At 39.3% G+C, this 16980-nt stretch overlaps 1 protein-coding gene across 1 annotated transcript; it reads left to right on the top strand.

The window, feature by feature from the left end:
- Positions 1–4676: 4676 nt before the first annotated feature.
- On the top strand, positions 4677–12483 carry FGF20 (fibroblast growth factor 20). The gene is made up of 3 exons (XM_054565803.1): positions 4677–4962; positions 10323–10426; positions 12181–12483. Exons 1-3 carry the CDS (start codon positions 4677–4679, stop codon positions 12424–12426), a joined length of 636 nt encoding a protein of 211 aa, XP_054421778.1. The 3' UTR covers positions 12427–12483.
- The last annotated feature ends 4497 nt before the right edge of the window (positions 12484–16980 follow it).

Here is a 16980-nt window from a genome sequence, read left to right as displayed (position 1 = left end):
ACCCTAATGTAAACCATGGACTTTGTGTTAACATAGGTTCACCAGTTGTGACAAATGTACCACCCTGACAGGGAATGTTGTTTGTGGGGGAGGCTACGCAAGTGCATATCTTCTTATTTGCTGTGAACCTAAAACAGCTCTAAAAAATAGTCTTTAAAAAAAAGGTGCCTTAGTCCCAAAACCAGATATTTTCCAGGAATCATGGGTCATTTTAGTGGTAGTGTGAGTTGAGAAACTAAAGATCTAGGTACTAAGTGTGTTCACGTGTCTCAGGTGTATCTTTGCCTCTAGAGCCCTTTAGTAGACAGAGCTAACACACACACACACACACACACACACACACACACACACACACACACACTAATGCTGGTAACTGCAATTTTAACTCAGTACTGCAACATTCATTCTCATCTTTCCTGCTTTTATGTTTGTGACTCCATTCTCCAACAGGGAAACATGTAGCTCTTCACTGCTGTTAATGTATCTTATCTGCTCATTGGTTCAATCTTACAATACACTAGGCTAACCCCTACCACTGAGAAAAACAGTCTTTGTAACCGAAGTTCGGTATTTGTTTATGTTTCTTTTGGTCTTTAGACCTTAATTATACAGTCTAAAACAGTATTTAAACTTCACTTAGTTTTTTAAAACAATATTATTTCCCTCTGTGTGGTTATGTTATTCATTTGAATTCAGTTAGGTTCATTTGTTTCTGGTTCCATTCCATTTCCCCCTTATTCTTGTTTATTTTATTGCACTTTAAAAAACTATAACATTTAAATTTCTCAAAAAGTCAAAACTCTATGAAAAGTCATTCTCAAAGAAATGTCATTCTCCCTTCTCCTCACATTCACCCCAGATAACCAATTTCATTGGTTTATGGTTTATCCATCCCATGTTTATTTTGGGGGGAAAAATAAGTATGCTTCTGTAGAATTTTATTATTTTCTTTCTTTCTTACAGAAAAGGTAACACACAACACATAAAGTATGCTGAAGCTTTGCTATTTTCACTTACTAATTTATCCTGGAAATACCGCATATTGGTTTACAGAGATCTTTGTCATTTTTTTTCCGGCTGTATAATGCTCCACTGTGTGAACATATTATAATGTATTCGATCAGTTTTCTGTGTATGGAAATTTATGTTGTTGCCAGTATTTTGTAATTGCAAATGAAAATAATGAGGGCAAATATATTTTTATTTTATGAGAGAGCGTAAGTCACGACTTTTAAATCAGCTCTTTTTCCTTTTTTTTTTTTTTTGGTTAAACACATGTAGAAGTATCAAAAGGCATCTTTTTAATGTGTAAAAACAAAGATTCATGACAATATGCTTGCTGAAAAGCTACAAAGAAATTATGGTCTGGAAAACTGTAACTACATTTGTGGAAGTAGAAATTGTACCACATATTTGTAGAACAGCAAGGCAAGTGTGGTCTCTAGGAAGTATAGGTAGAGTTGATTAGATTGCAGTGTATACTTAAAAGTTGAATAATGCACTCTTGTAAAACACTCTTCAAAATTATTTAACTTCCCATGATATCATCACAGCATGAGCAAAAAATCTTTAGTGTTATCTTTTCCTGTCACATGACTAGTGCAAACAAAAGAAATCCTTATCTTTTTGTTTCTATTCTGGCCCTTTATAAAATGGCATTAAGCACCATTCAAAACTTACACATTAAAGGTTTGGTTTGGGGAAAAAAAGATTTATTTTGTATTTCAAATAAATTACATTTGTTAAGTGATAAAGCAGAAATTTTTCCAACAACTGAAGGTGTTTAGCATCTTACATGCATGGAAAACTTTTTAGTTTTAAAAACATGTTCCTAAATATTTTTACATTTAAATCTCATAGCAACCCTAGGCATAGTGAACTAGGCAGGAGTTACATTGTACTTATTTTACAAAAGAGGCAACAGAGGCACAGGGAGAGTTTAAGGACACAGCCCTTGGATGTAGAACTATACCCTGGACTAGAATCCAGGACAATTTTTTCCATATAAAGTGGAATGTGCCTAACTCATAGTGTTATTTTGGGATCAAATAAGGCAACACATTTGAAAATGCCAAAGCTGTAAAAAGAGAAGGTAGTTTTCATATTAAAGTATTTGGGCTTTGGTGGCTACGTAGAAAACGTCCCCATATTTTTTGTAATTACAAGTAATAGAAGAGATTTAAACAGTCTTAGAGCCATAAATCACACAGTAAGACTTAGAGTGTGGGGAAATACTTTATAGAATTAAAATATTTAATTTTGTACTAGACGAGTACCTCAAGGAACAGGTGACGACTCTATATATCTATTGTGGAATAATTAATAGCATTATAAGCTGTACAGAATTTAGACCTTGAAACAAACCTCATTAAAAGGAACTTGATCTTTGTTTTAAACCTTTAAGTATCTCTTCTTTAAAAGTGATCAATGTATGTACTAGCTATTTCAGTTATCCCTCTATGAGATTCACACAACTTTGATCTAACTTTCTTTGATTTAACACTGCAATTAAGAAGATTTGGTTCAAAGTCAAAGCTCATTGGTTGATGTTTTACACTGATGTGATAATGTTTACACAGATGTGCTTTGAAATCTTGATTATGGTGGATTTGGGGGTCCTGCCACAAGAGAGACTGCTGTTATTTGAAAGGTGAAATAATATGACATTTACCTGGTACAACCTTTAAAACAGACTCAGCAGTGTACATTTCTAAGTGATTTATCTGTTTATTGTTTTTAGCCAGTGTTTTTGTTTAATTTCATATCTATCAACAGTAAATCACTCGTTTTAAGGACTCTTTTATAAGTTGGTTGCACAAGGGTCAGTACTTAGGGCCACAGTGATGAAAAGGTGTAACTTTACCTACTTTAAAGCACCTGCCAGTTAATTAGCAAAAAAAAAAAAAAAAAAAAAAAAAAGAACAGCAAATAAAATAAAGCAGTCACATAGACTTATGCTCCTAGGTCTAGGCTTTTGCTGAACAGACCATGAAACAAGACTGAAAAATTAATCTTTAGTGATTCCTTAAAAGTTTTTGCTCAGGGGAAGCATCAATCTGCCAAATGATTGATTCTCAATTCTCCTACCACTGAAAAAAATTTTAATGAAAACATCTTGAATTTAACTACTGGTCCAAAACCAAGCTTGTAAGTTCAAATGGACATGTATCCCACCCCTTCACTTCAGTGACTTTTTCTTTTATAAATACATACAGGCATCCTCACAATTTCCTTTAACCAGTAACTTTTCATTGTCTCAGAGACACATCAAGAATCAACACCGTTTTCCATTAGTTGTTTTTATCATAAAAGTGAACCCCCCCAAATCTACCCTTAAAGAAAATGCAGCCTCGAAGAAAGGGAGGTGCTCTTAGGTGGGACCAGGGGCCCAGAGGCCACTCCTCATGTGTGACAATATTACAGACACTCATCTTCCATTCGGGCAAACGCGAGAACGAAAACTATCTCTTTCCAGCCTATTTGGATTTACTCTTAATCTCTAGATTCAGGATTATATTGCATTATTATATTATATGATTAAAAGTTCATGACCTCAGCACACAATTTAAAACTTTTATGTACATTAGATAGAAGACCATCGCGGTTATATCATGTGTTGAGTAACGATAAACATTAAAGAGAGCCTGGGAAGGGGGGGTATGTGTGTTTCTAACCTAACCCTGATTATGTAAAGAAAATCCCCCATCTAAATGATAAAAGAAAAGAGTAATGCTTGTACATTTTATTAGTGTTTTAAAATTAGCGAGTTAAACTGTCAAAGCTTTGATTTTCCTTTCATGTGTGTCTGGGCAGGTCTAAGCCTCGGGTAACGCCCTTTTTTTCCTTTTCCCTCTCTTACCTTTCTTTGCACCTGTCCACTGCAAGCTCCCAGCAGCTCCCAAGGAGTCCAATTCTCCTCCTCTTCTCTCCTTTTCCTTTACTACCCATCCCCCTTCCCGTCTCCCCTCCCTCCCCACTTCCCCTTCTTCTATATACCTGCCAAGCTGGGCTCCTTTTAGCAGCCATCTATCACTGCAAAGGAGCTCACATCAAAGGCGGTTGCACAGCAGCAGCCGAGCAGCATCAAGGTTGTTCCAAAGACAACCGCAAAGAGGGGCCTTGACTGCGCCTTTCCGAAGTTGCTGGCCAGCTTTGGCCAAGTGTGGGAATGATTTTTGCGACTGCACGGATAGAGAACCGTCAAGGGCCCCTTTTGGTCACTTCCGAAGAGCAAAAACGTGTTGAGAGGAGGCCGGTTTAAGATTTCAAACAGAACCTCCCCAGCGCGCATGAAAGGACTTGATTAGCATATGTCAAGAGGACCTGCTTATATACTCGGTGTGTATGTACACAGGACTGATCTGATCAGTTTGCGGAGTGGGAGCCCCAGCCCCCAGACCCCTGTCCCCGTATTGGCAGCCGCAGCCATAGATGTTTCTGCAAAGCCAGCAGCCAGCTCCCACCTACCCAAGGAGAGAAGATCGCTCCAAGACAGTGAAAGCTTCCCGGCTGTCTCAGTGCAAAGTCCATTCAGCGACCTCACGGGAGTAACCGGGTCTTAACTTTTTGCGCTTGTTTCGCTATAATTTTTCTTCCTCCACCTCCCCATCCCAGCTACACTTTCTACAGGGGGTCTTTTGTTTTCCGGATACTCCGCCTCTCCCTCTGGCCCCACCATGGCTCCCTTGACCGAAGTCGGGGGCTTCCTGGGCGGCCTGGAGGGCTTGGGCCAGCAGGTGGGCTCGCACTTCCTGCTGCCTCCTGCCGGGGAGCGGCCACCTCTGCTGGGCGAGCGCCGGGGCGCGGCGGAGCGAGGCACCCGCGGCGGGCCCGGGGCCGCGGAGCTGGCGCACCTGCACGGCATCCTGCGCCGCCGGCAGCTCTACTGCCGCACCGGCTTCCACCTGCAGATCCTGCCCGACGGCACCGTGCAGGGCACCCGGCAGGACCACAGCCTCTTCGGTACGTACCCGCGCCCCATCCCGGGCTCCTCTCCTCTATCCCGCCCGCCTCCCTCCTCGCCCGCGCGGAGAGACAGGGCTGCGCGGAGCCCGAGCCCCGGGACCCTTCCAGGGCCGGGTGCGGGCCGAGGCTGCAGGGAGCCGGCGCCGCGAACCGAGGACTCGCCCTCTCACCGAGTTAGGGCTGCTGCTCCGGACGCCGCGGGGGCGGGGGAGGCAGGGTGGGGGCTCTGCACGCACTTGGCTCCCCAGCCCTTCCTGCAGCCCGGGGTCTGGCTCGCACTACTTACCTCGCAGGTTGGGTTTTTGTTTGTTTGTTTGTTTGTTTTTGTTTTTAAAATTCCCATATTATTTCCTCCTACTCTTCTCCGGGTTTCCCTAGGATTGTCTACCTTTTTTTTTTTTAATCAACACAAATTAATAACAGGAAGCATTCCGCTTCTTTAAACATATCGCACAGTTAGGCAGTCGGTTCTGCATTCAGGGCTACTGCTCGGAAGCTCGCTCTTGCCTGGGACGCGAGCGTTTACGTGTCCACCCAGAGAACTGAAGTGATCACCCAAAGGGGTAACAGATTAACTTTCCGTGGGCACCGTCGCCACTGTCAGGCTCACCTGGCAGCAGCCCTTCACGCTCTTAGAGTTCTGTTTGGGTGGGGGAGAGAGAGAGAGAGACAGAGAGAGAAGGGGGGGGGGGAGCCTACCTGGCTACTGAGCATGCCCAGTCTTTCAGCCAAGCTCCTCTAGAAATTGTGAAACCAGAAAGGAAAGATCTTGGTGTTGACCGCACGTAAGAGGAAATGGGGAAGCGAAAGAAGATATGGGTGGGAACACCCAGGGACAGGTTTCAGAATACCTCCAGCAGTGCCTGGGAGCGGAAGGGGTTAAAGGAAAGAAACAAACGAATGATTGTTAAGACACTGGACTGGGAAACCAGAAAGTCTCTAACTGCTAACTAGCTGTGCGACGGGCGAGTGCCCTCCCCTAGTCTGAGCTTCGGTTTTCTCGGCTGCCCAGCGCTGAGGTTAAGTTAGGTGATCGCTTTAAGACGCTTTCCGGTTCTGACATGCCAGTATCTTCCTGCCATTGCAGAAGTTTTCATCAAATTAGAGTTTACTGCCTAGCAATCTCAAAGGATTTTCGATCATCAAACTTGGGACATCATCGGAGATATTCGCTTTTTTCTTTTCTTTTCTTTTTCTTTTTTTTTAAGATACCATTTATTTGTCAGCAGCAATGTGAGAGGGCTCTACACCGTGTCGGGTTTCCTTTCCCTCCCTCAGCGCTGTGGGATCCTTTGAGAATCTCATCTCTAATGGCCTTCTCTTATCTTGTCCTCATCTCCTTCTTTTACTCTCATTCCCTCTTTGGCTTGTAGTTTTCATTAAAACTCTAGAGAAGTATAAATCTTGGGTTGAGTGGCATTTGTCACTCTAGATGTGGGAATGAGCATGTGGTGGTCATTTGGTAGCACTCAAAGGCTTAGAAAATTAGCTTTGTAAAGCCCATATGTTTGCAGCTTCCACTGATCTCTTCCAAATTCCCACTGACTATGAGTCAAGAGTGCCATGACCTAATGGCCAACCTTGGGTCACTTTTGGAAGGCAGTTTCTAAATTAAAGAGCCTGAGATTCTGATTCTAAAGACCTTTGCTGACACCAGGTGGCTCAGTTGTCTCGCCTTAAAGAATTGCTGCACTTTATTCATGACAGAAAAATCCTGCAGCTACCAGAAGATTTAGAAATGGGCACAAATGTGTTAAGGCCTGTAAGTACACCAGGTGGAAGTTAAGCGTAGGAAATATTCAGGCTTCCCCCTGTGATAACGTAGCTTTGGAGATTCTGCTTTTAAGACACTTGTAATTCAACTGTAATCTCCCCAATGACAAGGGTTGCTTCTTCTGCTTTGTGTCTCTTTGTAAGACTGATCCTATGAGAAAAGAGTGGTAAATATTTGTAGACTTGATAACACTCGTTAAACTGGGATTTAAATCCATTCCTTAAGAAATGGAGATTGCATATCAGAATTACTTTCTCACTAGAACGTTTTTTGCTAAAATTTTCTATAATTATTTAGTAATTGCCAAAATATCCCTGAGACTGATTTTGTGCCGGTTTGTCACTCTATGGTGGGAGGCTACATATCAGAACAAAATATGTGTGCAAGGAGAGGAGAACTCAGATTAGCCTGGTAGTGAGCTGTACGATGCATTACAGTGCACACTGTACGATGCATTACACTGCATCCTAGTGGCCTCTGACAGCTCAGACATCATCATTTCCTACAAAGGAGTGTAGGTGAGAGGAAATTTTATGTTTAATGTATACACTATTATATGCTTCTTTCTCTACTTGCCTTCTTTCCTAGTGTTTCAATTACTAATTAGGACATTATTTTTCTATTTTTTATATTCATTTCTGTGTCATCAAAAAAAGAATTTTGAAAAACCTAAAGACTGGCTTTTTCAGATGCTAAAGTAAATTAACATGTTTGATAATTTATGCTGATTTGGCCATAATTAAATACAAAGTTCAGAATCCTGGATTTTAAAATTTCAAAACCACATCAATAGACAGAAAGGTCATGGTGAGGTTAAAATAATTTCCTATCAGAGTTGGCTCTCTCTATATAATAGAGTTTCTCTGCACAGTAGTACAGTAGGAAGACTTTACCTAATGCATAAACATGGAGTCATTACTTTAAGGAAAAAAAAAAAAGCTTAGCCTGAGATCAAACATATTTCTTTAAAGGCTTTTCCTTTATTCTCCCCTCTTCTCCATAGATTTGTCTGATGTGGTTGCATTGTGGGTTGACTCACCTGTTTATTATGATTTTTAAAAAGGCTGGCTTTGAAAATGATACCAGAAAGACAAAGTACCTCCAAGTCTTTTTATGGGACACTGGGCATTAGAAAATCTATCTAAAATCTGTGATTACCTCTTAAGGAAAGTTTTTCATGTCTCCTCTTTGTGAAGGAATTAGCTTAGTTGCCACCTCATATTATAAATAAGAAAGACTTGTCAAATCTCATTTAAGAATCAAACGATTACAAATTACTATGTGGTATACGATTTCCTTGAGGAGAAAAAAGATCAGAATTAAAAAGTGTGGCTAAAATCTTTAAGAGGAACATAAAAACACATAACCCTTTCCCCATAAACCCTATAAGCCATTGCAAAATTATTTATTCTGGTTATGTATGAAGTTTTAGATCTTATTTAATAAAGTTGAAATACTGAATATAATTATTCTAAGAATATATGTAATCTTTTGTCTTTTAAAAAGATAGCATTATCTTAAGGTGAGAATTAAAGTATAGGTGATTTTAGTTTTGCAAGAAAAATAAATACTTTACAAGATCTGTTATATAATTGGTCTATATGCAAATGAAACATATTTTATTGTATTTGAAAACTGGTTCTATTTTACATCCTAATCAGTTAATCAGTTCCTGTCCTTTGAAAGACAGGAGCATCTTAATGTAAATCAGATACTTAAAGAATTAAGTTACATGTGAGCCATAGTATACTTTTCAATTTGAATTTAACATTCAATACAACTTCAAGTAATTATACATTTGTAAGTATATCCTGGATGAAAATCCATTAATATATCTACTTCTACCAACAATGATTTGCCTGATGTTTTTATTTCTAATATGAATCACTCACCAAAGAGCTTGACAGTAAATTTAATTGCTGTTTACTCCCTCCCTCTATGTTTGTCATTCTCATGGCCATCCTAAGGAGTCTGTGTCTTCCTGCTATATCTTATCTCCTCTCTGCCTTAGGCTCTCAATTAGGGACACTGACTCTTTCAAGCCACTTATAGACTGTTTAGTAGTGTATTGTTGCTGTAAGATCCTTGATAGCTCTAGTGTTCTACATGATCTTCTAACAATTTGAAAGAGCTCATTTGAGCTCTTAAGCATCTACATTTAGAGCTTAAGAATCTACATTTCTGCCAAAGAATTAATTAGGCTCTGGGCAAAACACAACCCTCCAGTATAAGCAAATAACTAGATTTTGTACTTTCCCTTGGACTTGGGAACATCACGTGTCCAAATAGAAACTTGCACAATAAATCAAGAAATGACTTAAAAGCAAGAGTCAGGTTAAATGGTGCACATTTATACTGTTTGTAGAGCTTAAGAGGGGGTGAAGGGGCGAAGGAAGAAAGCTATTGAGGAAGGAAGTTCCAAGTACAGAAAGTATGTCTATATACTTTTCCAGCAGAGTCTAAGGGGAAGAACCAGACAAAAACATTAGTTCAAAGGTTAGAAAAAGAGTGTTGCAGAGGTAAGCATTAAGGGTTTTCATTTTTTTCTATTACAGTATTTTAGTGTCTTGAGTGGAGAGTATTTGACACTAGTTTACTTTCTGATAAATGAAAATAACTCTAGAATGTTATTGATAGAAAAATTGATTTTCATGCTAACTTCTTGGTATTTGACTACCACATTTAATGAATTATAAAGTTCTTTTATTTCTTTGAATTATAAAAGTGACTTTTAAAAATCATGTGACAGCACATAGCACATTATATAATCTATGAAGTTTTGAAACTACTGTATTATCTTCAAGAAAAAGTGTCCTGAAGTAGGAACATTGGATTAGAGCTCAGAAGTAGGAGTTCAACTGTGGGTTCTATTAATTACAAATTTCATAACCTTAGGCAAGTCGGTAAACTTATTGAGCCTCAGTTTCTTTATATGTAAATGGGGCTAATACTATCTCCCTATCTATGTTAGGGGCCTGCTTTTGCAGAGCAGATAGAAAATGTAAATAGAAGACTCTTATAAACTATAAAATACTAACATACCCATATAAGATATTTTGGCTGCAGTGAGAGAAAGATGGACTTGATTCATAGTGAGCAGAAAAACCCAACAAAAGTATAATTAATAAAACATGGTTATGATTAACTAATAAAATCACAGACAATTAAAAATAGAGGAATACCTCTATTATATACTAATTTATGATAATAATAGCTTCCATTTGTGGAATGCCTAAATGGGTGGGTTAGTCCTTACCTGTCTCCTATTATAAGGAGGCATTTCACTCAATTTGCATAGGAGGAAATTGAAGTTCAAATGACTTGCACAGTCCAAATTCAAACCCAGGTCAGTCTGGTTTAAGGTTTTACACCCTTAACATTATATCATGATCAGCCCTTTTTTCTTTCTTGTTTTTTTCCCATCTATAAAGTGGCACAATCATCATAATAAGACAATGGTACAGCACTTTTTAGTTTACAAAGGACTTTAATGCACATCATTTTATTTAGCAATATTTGTCTACCGCTGCTTGGAAGATTTTCATTAATAAATACAAACTGTTTTTTTTGTTTATAAATTTAGGTATCCTGGAATTCATCAGTGTGGCAGTGGGACTGGTCAGTATTAGAGGTGTGGACAGTGGTCTTTACCTTGGAATGAATGACAAAGGAGAACTCTATGGATCGGTACGTATTTTTGAAAAATTATGTAATTTCTAAAACAATGGCTATTCATTTTGTAAGTAAAGTATCTACTAATTATGCATTTCAGAAATATACAAAATATACTTATGTACAGATTAACCATTTATATCGCGATATGTTTCCATGTGTCTGGGAAATAGTACAGTATCTCAGTTTTATTTTCTAAGCCCTACAGCCATACTGTGTCAGCTCGCTACTTTGGTCTGGCCATTATCTTGGGTATTTCTACTTTTCTTCATAGTTTGATCATTCCCACCAGAGATAGAAAAAATGAGAGCACTTTCTTTCTGCCATGTTAGATTCTTTGTACCTTTACGTTCATTTAAAGTGAAATTTCTCTCCTCATTATCTTCTATAAGCTAAGTATATATCCCTTACTTGCTGATCTTTGTATATAGGAAACGAATAAATGAAATCTTAGATTACCGTAAGATATAACAGATAATAGTAACCACACTAGTTTGACCGGATATGTAGTCTTGATAATTACAATAGCCACAAGCTCATTCAGAGTTGTATTGTGCATTTGCAGGTCTACTATAAATGCTTTTAAATATCGGGCTTAAAGTAAACTTTTCAGGTTAATATTTCACCAATAAGAGAAGTATTTTTTCAAACACCCAAGAATTAGAGTAACAGGATAACATAAAACCCAATCTGCAGCAAAATACAGATTTTTGTCTTTCACTGATAATATTTTTTTATTTGTTCACAACTGCTGATGAACTCTTAAGAAAATTGGTAAAGTGTAACTGTGTGCCATTCTCCCATCCATTCACTCATATAAAATCACTGCTTAAAGTCAAAGTCTCTAACTATTTACCAAAACAATTTACTTTTTATTACTTAGCTGATGGCACTGGCTGGCATCTTCTTTTCCTTAAAAATCTCACCTGAGACCACAATCTACAGTTAGAATCTCAATGTACATTGAGAAAAAATGGCTATAGTATTTCAATAAGTGGTATTCCATTTAATATCTTTCCTTTGTAAGGACAAGCCTTGCCCTTTCCGGACTTCCTGTCAGCTCAGAAGAAAGAGAAATACTACATTTTGTAATCATCGTAAGTGTAGAATTACAACTGATGGAGAAAAACATGCACATAACTTTCCTTCTTCATGCATGTGTTAGATTAAAAAAAATCAACTGTGGCCCATCCCTTAGAATAATATACAGTCCATTTTGAGGAGACAAGAAATCACTGAGCTTTCATACTACATTTTCCTAATACTAACTTCCAGGTCAAAGTTAATCATGGGGAATGTATCATCAAACAATAAATTTATAAAGTGAAGATACATGATTTGAAGTGATGATCTTAAAGTAGCTATTAGATGTTAGCAAGATCTTGTAATGTTTCAAGTTGTAGTAGAAATTTTCTACATAGAACTTTGGCATCTAATGACAGAACAAGATAAACTATAGGCCTGTTTGCTGGTGATGGTAGTAGGAGGGAAATACAATGGAGCATGAGAAAGTTCAGAACATGGTTTACATATTTGAAAATAAAATTGAGAACTGACACTAAACAAAGTTCTTTGAACTGAACTGCTGGGAGAAAAAATTCCAGATACATAAGAACTAAAGCAAAATAAAAACAATTTAATCTTCCTCCCTTCTTGGCAAGGGTGTAATTATAGGCAAAGAAATCAAAAAACAAAGTTGAGATTTTAAAAAAAATTCTCTCAAAGGTTTTTGTTTTTTTTTTTAATGGTAGTTATCTTCTCTCTTTTAGGAGAAACTGACTTCTGAATGCATCTTTAGGGAACAATTTGAAGAGAACTGGTATAATACCTATTCATCCAACATATATAAACATGGAGACACAGGCCGCAGATATTTTGTGGCACTAAACAAAGACGGAACTCCAAGAGATGGTGCCAGATCTAAAAGACATCAGAAATTTACACATTTCCTGCCTAGACCAGTGGATCCAGAAAGAGTTCCTGCACTGTATAAGGACATACTGATATACACTTGAAATGTGATAGTGGCTTTACTGAAGAACCAGACTACAACCATTCTTTCTCATTACAGTGCCCATAGTAAAATGAATAACCCAGGAAGACATTCAGAAAATTACAGAGCCAATTTTCCACTGGGAGACTGAATTTGGGAATAATATTGAAAACAAGCAAAAACATTTTTTGACTTGACATAGGTCAAGATCTCTCTTTAGAAGTGGATTAGGTTCCCTTGGGTGCACTGGCTCAGTCCTTACTAGTAGGTGGAAGCTGAAAATCTGTTACACTGTGGATGATGGGAACCCCACCTAGTTTGCTGCTCTGGTGCTTCACCTCTCCGGAATATGTTTACTTTAAAAGATGCATTAAAAGTAGATACTTCATGTTGAAGAAATGGACTGACATCTCTGGCCAGGATTACTGCTCTTAGAGGTTAAGGACCTTGAAGGATTTTGCAGGTTATGGCATTCTATGTAAAAAACCTGGGTGAAACGTGAACTATGGAACATGCTACACCAAGGCGGAACATTTTTTTAAAGGATGGACCTATTTATACATTCTCAATTTGCAAATATTTATTATATATTTATTTATTAAAGAGTTTATTTTTTACTGCTATATGAAGATATTACAAAGAGAAAAAAACAACAAAAATCCTTTTATAGTGCCATTATTTTGTTGTGGTGTCTTTGTCTGTAAAGAAGACATCTTTATTACAATAATTAAAGATAGAATAAGATCTTGAGTTTCTTTTTAAAAATAAAGTATAGCATAGATTATATATATTTTTTGCAGTCAGTTGCCTTCTAAATGTATCATTGGTTCCTTTGACCTAGAAAAATGCTTTATCAATCTGTATTGAATTCAACACACATTCAAAAGGGAATTAAACATTTTTATCTTATGTTTTGGCTTCATTCCTTTTCAGTTATTCTACTTGTATACCACTTTTTTTAAATGATGAAATTTTAAGTTTCCCAGAGAAAACCTCCAATACTTAAAGAACTTCTAATCTTGAAAATATCAAACATTATGGGCAACTCACACATTTTTTATTTTTTGATTCAGTGTGAAAAGACCATTTCTTTCACCCATTACGATCTAGAAAGAGTGAGTCTTAGTAGTACCATTGCTAACAATGGTAAGGCTCCACCTACTTATCTGAGTCTAGTGTCTTTTCCATTCTATGTCCTATTTAGTCATTTACCCAGGAAATACCCATCAAAGCCTGCTCTCCAGAAGATACTCTTAGGCACAATGTGGTGATCAATAGTGGGGGACCCTGCATTGTGGAGCTTAACATCTAGCAGAGAGAGAGAGATGGTAAACAAATAAACTAACACATACCGTAATTGTGAATTGTGGCATGCTCTGTGAGGGAAACGAGGTTCAGACACAGAAAAAAGAGAACACATTTTGATAGGACGAGTCAGAGGAGGTTTCTCTGAAGAGGTGACACTTTTGATGGGCCCTAAAGAATAACAAAGAGTCAGCCAGGGCAAGAGGAGAATAAGAGCCTTACAGGAAGAGGACGCAATGCGTCTGGAGGCCGGAAGGCGAGGAAGGACCTTGTGGCTGGACTTAGGGATCAGCTGGGACAGGGCCACAGGCGAGTTCAGAAAGCGATGCAGATACAGACCCTGCAGGTTCCCTTTCTGAGGTTCATTGGCTTCTGACCTGGAGAGTCAGTGTCGCTACCCTTAGACGAGCCATCATCGTGGGGGAAGTGGTCACGACAATGGTAGCAGCAGCCACCAGTTCCCAACTTGGGGAAATGCGGATTGTTGGGCCCCTGTGGGAGAGTTATTGATGTGTGGGTTTGCGGTGGGACCTAAAATTTTGCTTTTTTAAAAATTAAATTTATCGGATAACATTGGGTAATAAAATTATATGGGTTTTGGGAGTACAGTTCTATAATACATCATCTGTATATTGTATTGTGTTTGCCACCCCAAGTCAAGCCTCCTTCTGCCACCATTTAGGGGTCTCCCCTTGACCTTCTCCTATCTCCCTCCACCCCAAATTTTGCATGTTTAACAGGTCCCCAGGGAATGCTGGTACAGTTGTTTTGGAGACCACACTTTGAGAACCACTAGTCTAGCGCAGTGTTTCTCAAACTTTCAAGTACCCACAAAATCACCTGAGGGATCTTGTTAAAGGAAGGATCTGTTAAACACAGGTCACGGGGTGGTGAGGGAGATGAGATTTTGCATTTCTAACAAAGTCCAAGATGATGCTTGATGCTGCTAGGCCATGGACCACACCTTGAATAGCAAGACTCCTGTTGCTTTAATGCTCTGAAGTTATTCCTATTTGTTCATCCTCTAATTGTTTAAATAAATTAATGGTGATATGAGGGGTGAGCACAGGTTATAACTTTCATAAAGCTACATGGGAATATGTGTGTGTTGGGTGTGTTGTGGGTGTGTTCAGGGTAAGAGAGACAGAAAAATGTGTCAGCTAAAAACCTTTGGTTTTATGAATGTAAAAAATAGTAAAGATGGTTTAATAATCTTAAGAATAAAGTAATTCTTACTTTTTTTAGAGCTAGAAAATTTATCCTTATTGTAGGACAATAAAGATACAATTCTGTCCAAATGAAGGCAAACTAGATTGGTGACCAGAGTTAACAGGGATCTAAAAGAATGTATTTGCTACATTGGTGACCACGGATTACTACAAGATTGATTAAATGTGCATCTCTATCTTAGATTAGTCAAACCAGGGAGTTAAAGGAGTAAGTGGTATATGGGGTTATTCCCAATTTCTTCAACCCCTTATTATGTAATTTGATAGACTCCTACTGCCCCTCGATACTATTTCATATTTGCTACTGTGATACATGGTTGTGCTAGAGGCTTCCTTTTGGCATGCCCAATTGTTTGGGTCCTACTCTTTAACCTTCTGAAGGCTCTTTTTATCCCTAGAATTTCCATAAATCACTTGCAGTTACACATTCAGGGAAAGGAGATACCACTTCAGGAAAACTTCCCTGGTCCTCTGTATCCAGCAATCACCAAGACACAGCAACATCAGCGACTTTTTTCTCCATACCCTTCAGGAATCAAAATAATTTCTCTACTTCTATTCCAATTTCCCAGAATTAATGTTACTTTTGATCCCTAAGATTCTCGAATATTATCCTTTGTTCAAAACAGGTCTTTCCAGGCAGATCTTATGTTTTTATGGACCTGCCTGCGTGTTAAGGACTTTGGGGCAATTTGTCCTTCCCTTTGAAAGACTGGGCCTGAGCCTCCAGACTTTAGGGCCTGGCTTCTTAAATTAAGGGAGATCAGAAGAAATCAAAGGAAACACTTTGGAAGTTGTTCTTTGTTTTTCATGTGCAGGGAGTTTATCCTTAAGATTTACAAAGTCCTTGTCTCCGTGTTCCCTCGCTTGGCTCAGCTCCCGGCAATTCTGAAGTGCCTTGCTGCTGTCTGCGCGGAGGGCTTGCCAAGGCTGTTGCTATGGCTGCGGTGCCAGCAACTGTAGCTGATTCTTGGGTCCTATTGATCTCCTCTGAGTCTTAGCAACCTGCCCGTGTTCCTCCTAAGGACTGGGGGAAGCTATCCCAAGTCGAACGACCCTTTGTCTCAGCCCACAGAGAAACTGCTGCGCAGACAGCAGGCCCGGTCCACATCCAACTTCTCCCGTTAGCCAGTTCTCCAGCAGTTTCCCAAGAAATTCATGTTTCCGTGAAAAGCTATTGGGAGGCAGAAACAGAACCCTTGGGAAGAGACCTCTCGTGCCCATTTGTTTGCATTTCAGCCTAAAGCTAACCCTCTGGGTCTTTAGGCTCCCCAATCTTGTTGTTCAAGATGGCAGCTATCGCAAGGGCTCCCTCTCTGACCCCCTGGACCCCCAGCTTCTCTGGTTTCTGTGGCCGGGGCTGCTCCACCACTCCCTGCGAATCAGCTGTCTTGGTTCCCATGCCTTCCGCAATAGGAATGAAGCCTTAATTTCAAAGAGGTTCCCAATTTACCCTTCACATACTGTATATATCACCTCTCTTTTTTTTATGGTGGTGAAATAGACGTCAGATAAAATTTACCTTTTTAAAACGTTTAAAAACGCACAGGTCAGGTCTCCGGCATTGAGTACGCCGGGACTGCGTGCGACCCTCACCGTCATTTCTCTCCAGAGCTTTTTCACTTTCCCCAGCGGAAGCTCGGACCCATTAAACACCAACTCCTCATTCCCCTCTCTTCCCAGCTCCTGCAAACTAGCATTCTACTTTCTCTTTCTGTGAATTTGTCTACCCCCGGAACCTTCTGTAAGCGGAGCTTGGAGAATAGATATTTACTAGGCGGTGCCCTTGGGATGAGCACCCGTGGAAGAAAAGGCAAGAAAATAAGGTTGGGTAGGGGAAGTTGAGCTGTGATGCATCTGTGATGTCAGACTTGGCCACTTTGATTGAGCTGGAGCTCCAATGGCCCTAACTCATTGGGATGAGTCGGCTGAGACTTCTCTGCCCACGCTTGGATCAGTTGCCAGGTGTGCAGCGTGCCTCTCCGCAGCTGAGGCAGTCCCTGAAGGGGACTTGGAACCACACACCCTTCCTTGCAGGGTGT

The sequence above is a fragment of the Pteronotus mesoamericanus genome, unplaced genomic scaffold, assembly GCF_021234165.1.
Source record: "Pteronotus mesoamericanus isolate MK-2021 breed Mesoamerican mustached bat unplaced genomic scaffold, CSHL_Meso_final contig_169, whole genome shotgun sequence".
In the NCBI taxonomy this organism is placed as follows: domain Eukaryota; kingdom Metazoa; phylum Chordata; class Mammalia; order Chiroptera; family Mormoopidae; genus Pteronotus; species Pteronotus mesoamericanus.
Note: the sequence above shows the minus strand (reverse complement) of the source record. Positions and strands in the feature narration are given on the sequence as shown.

Coding starts and splice junctions, on each gene's coding strand:
- FGF20 (XM_054565803.1), top strand. CDS start 4,677: ATGGCTCCCTTGACCGAAGTCGGGGGCTTCCTGGGCGGCCTGGAGGGC. Junction 4,963..10,322: donor GCAGGACCACAGCCTCTTCG/GTACGTACCCGC, acceptor TTATAAATTTAG/GTATCCTGGAATTCATCAGT. Junction 10,427..12,180: donor AAGGAGAACTCTATGGATCG/GTACGTATTTTT, acceptor TCTCTCTTTTAG/GAGAAACTGACTTCTGAATG.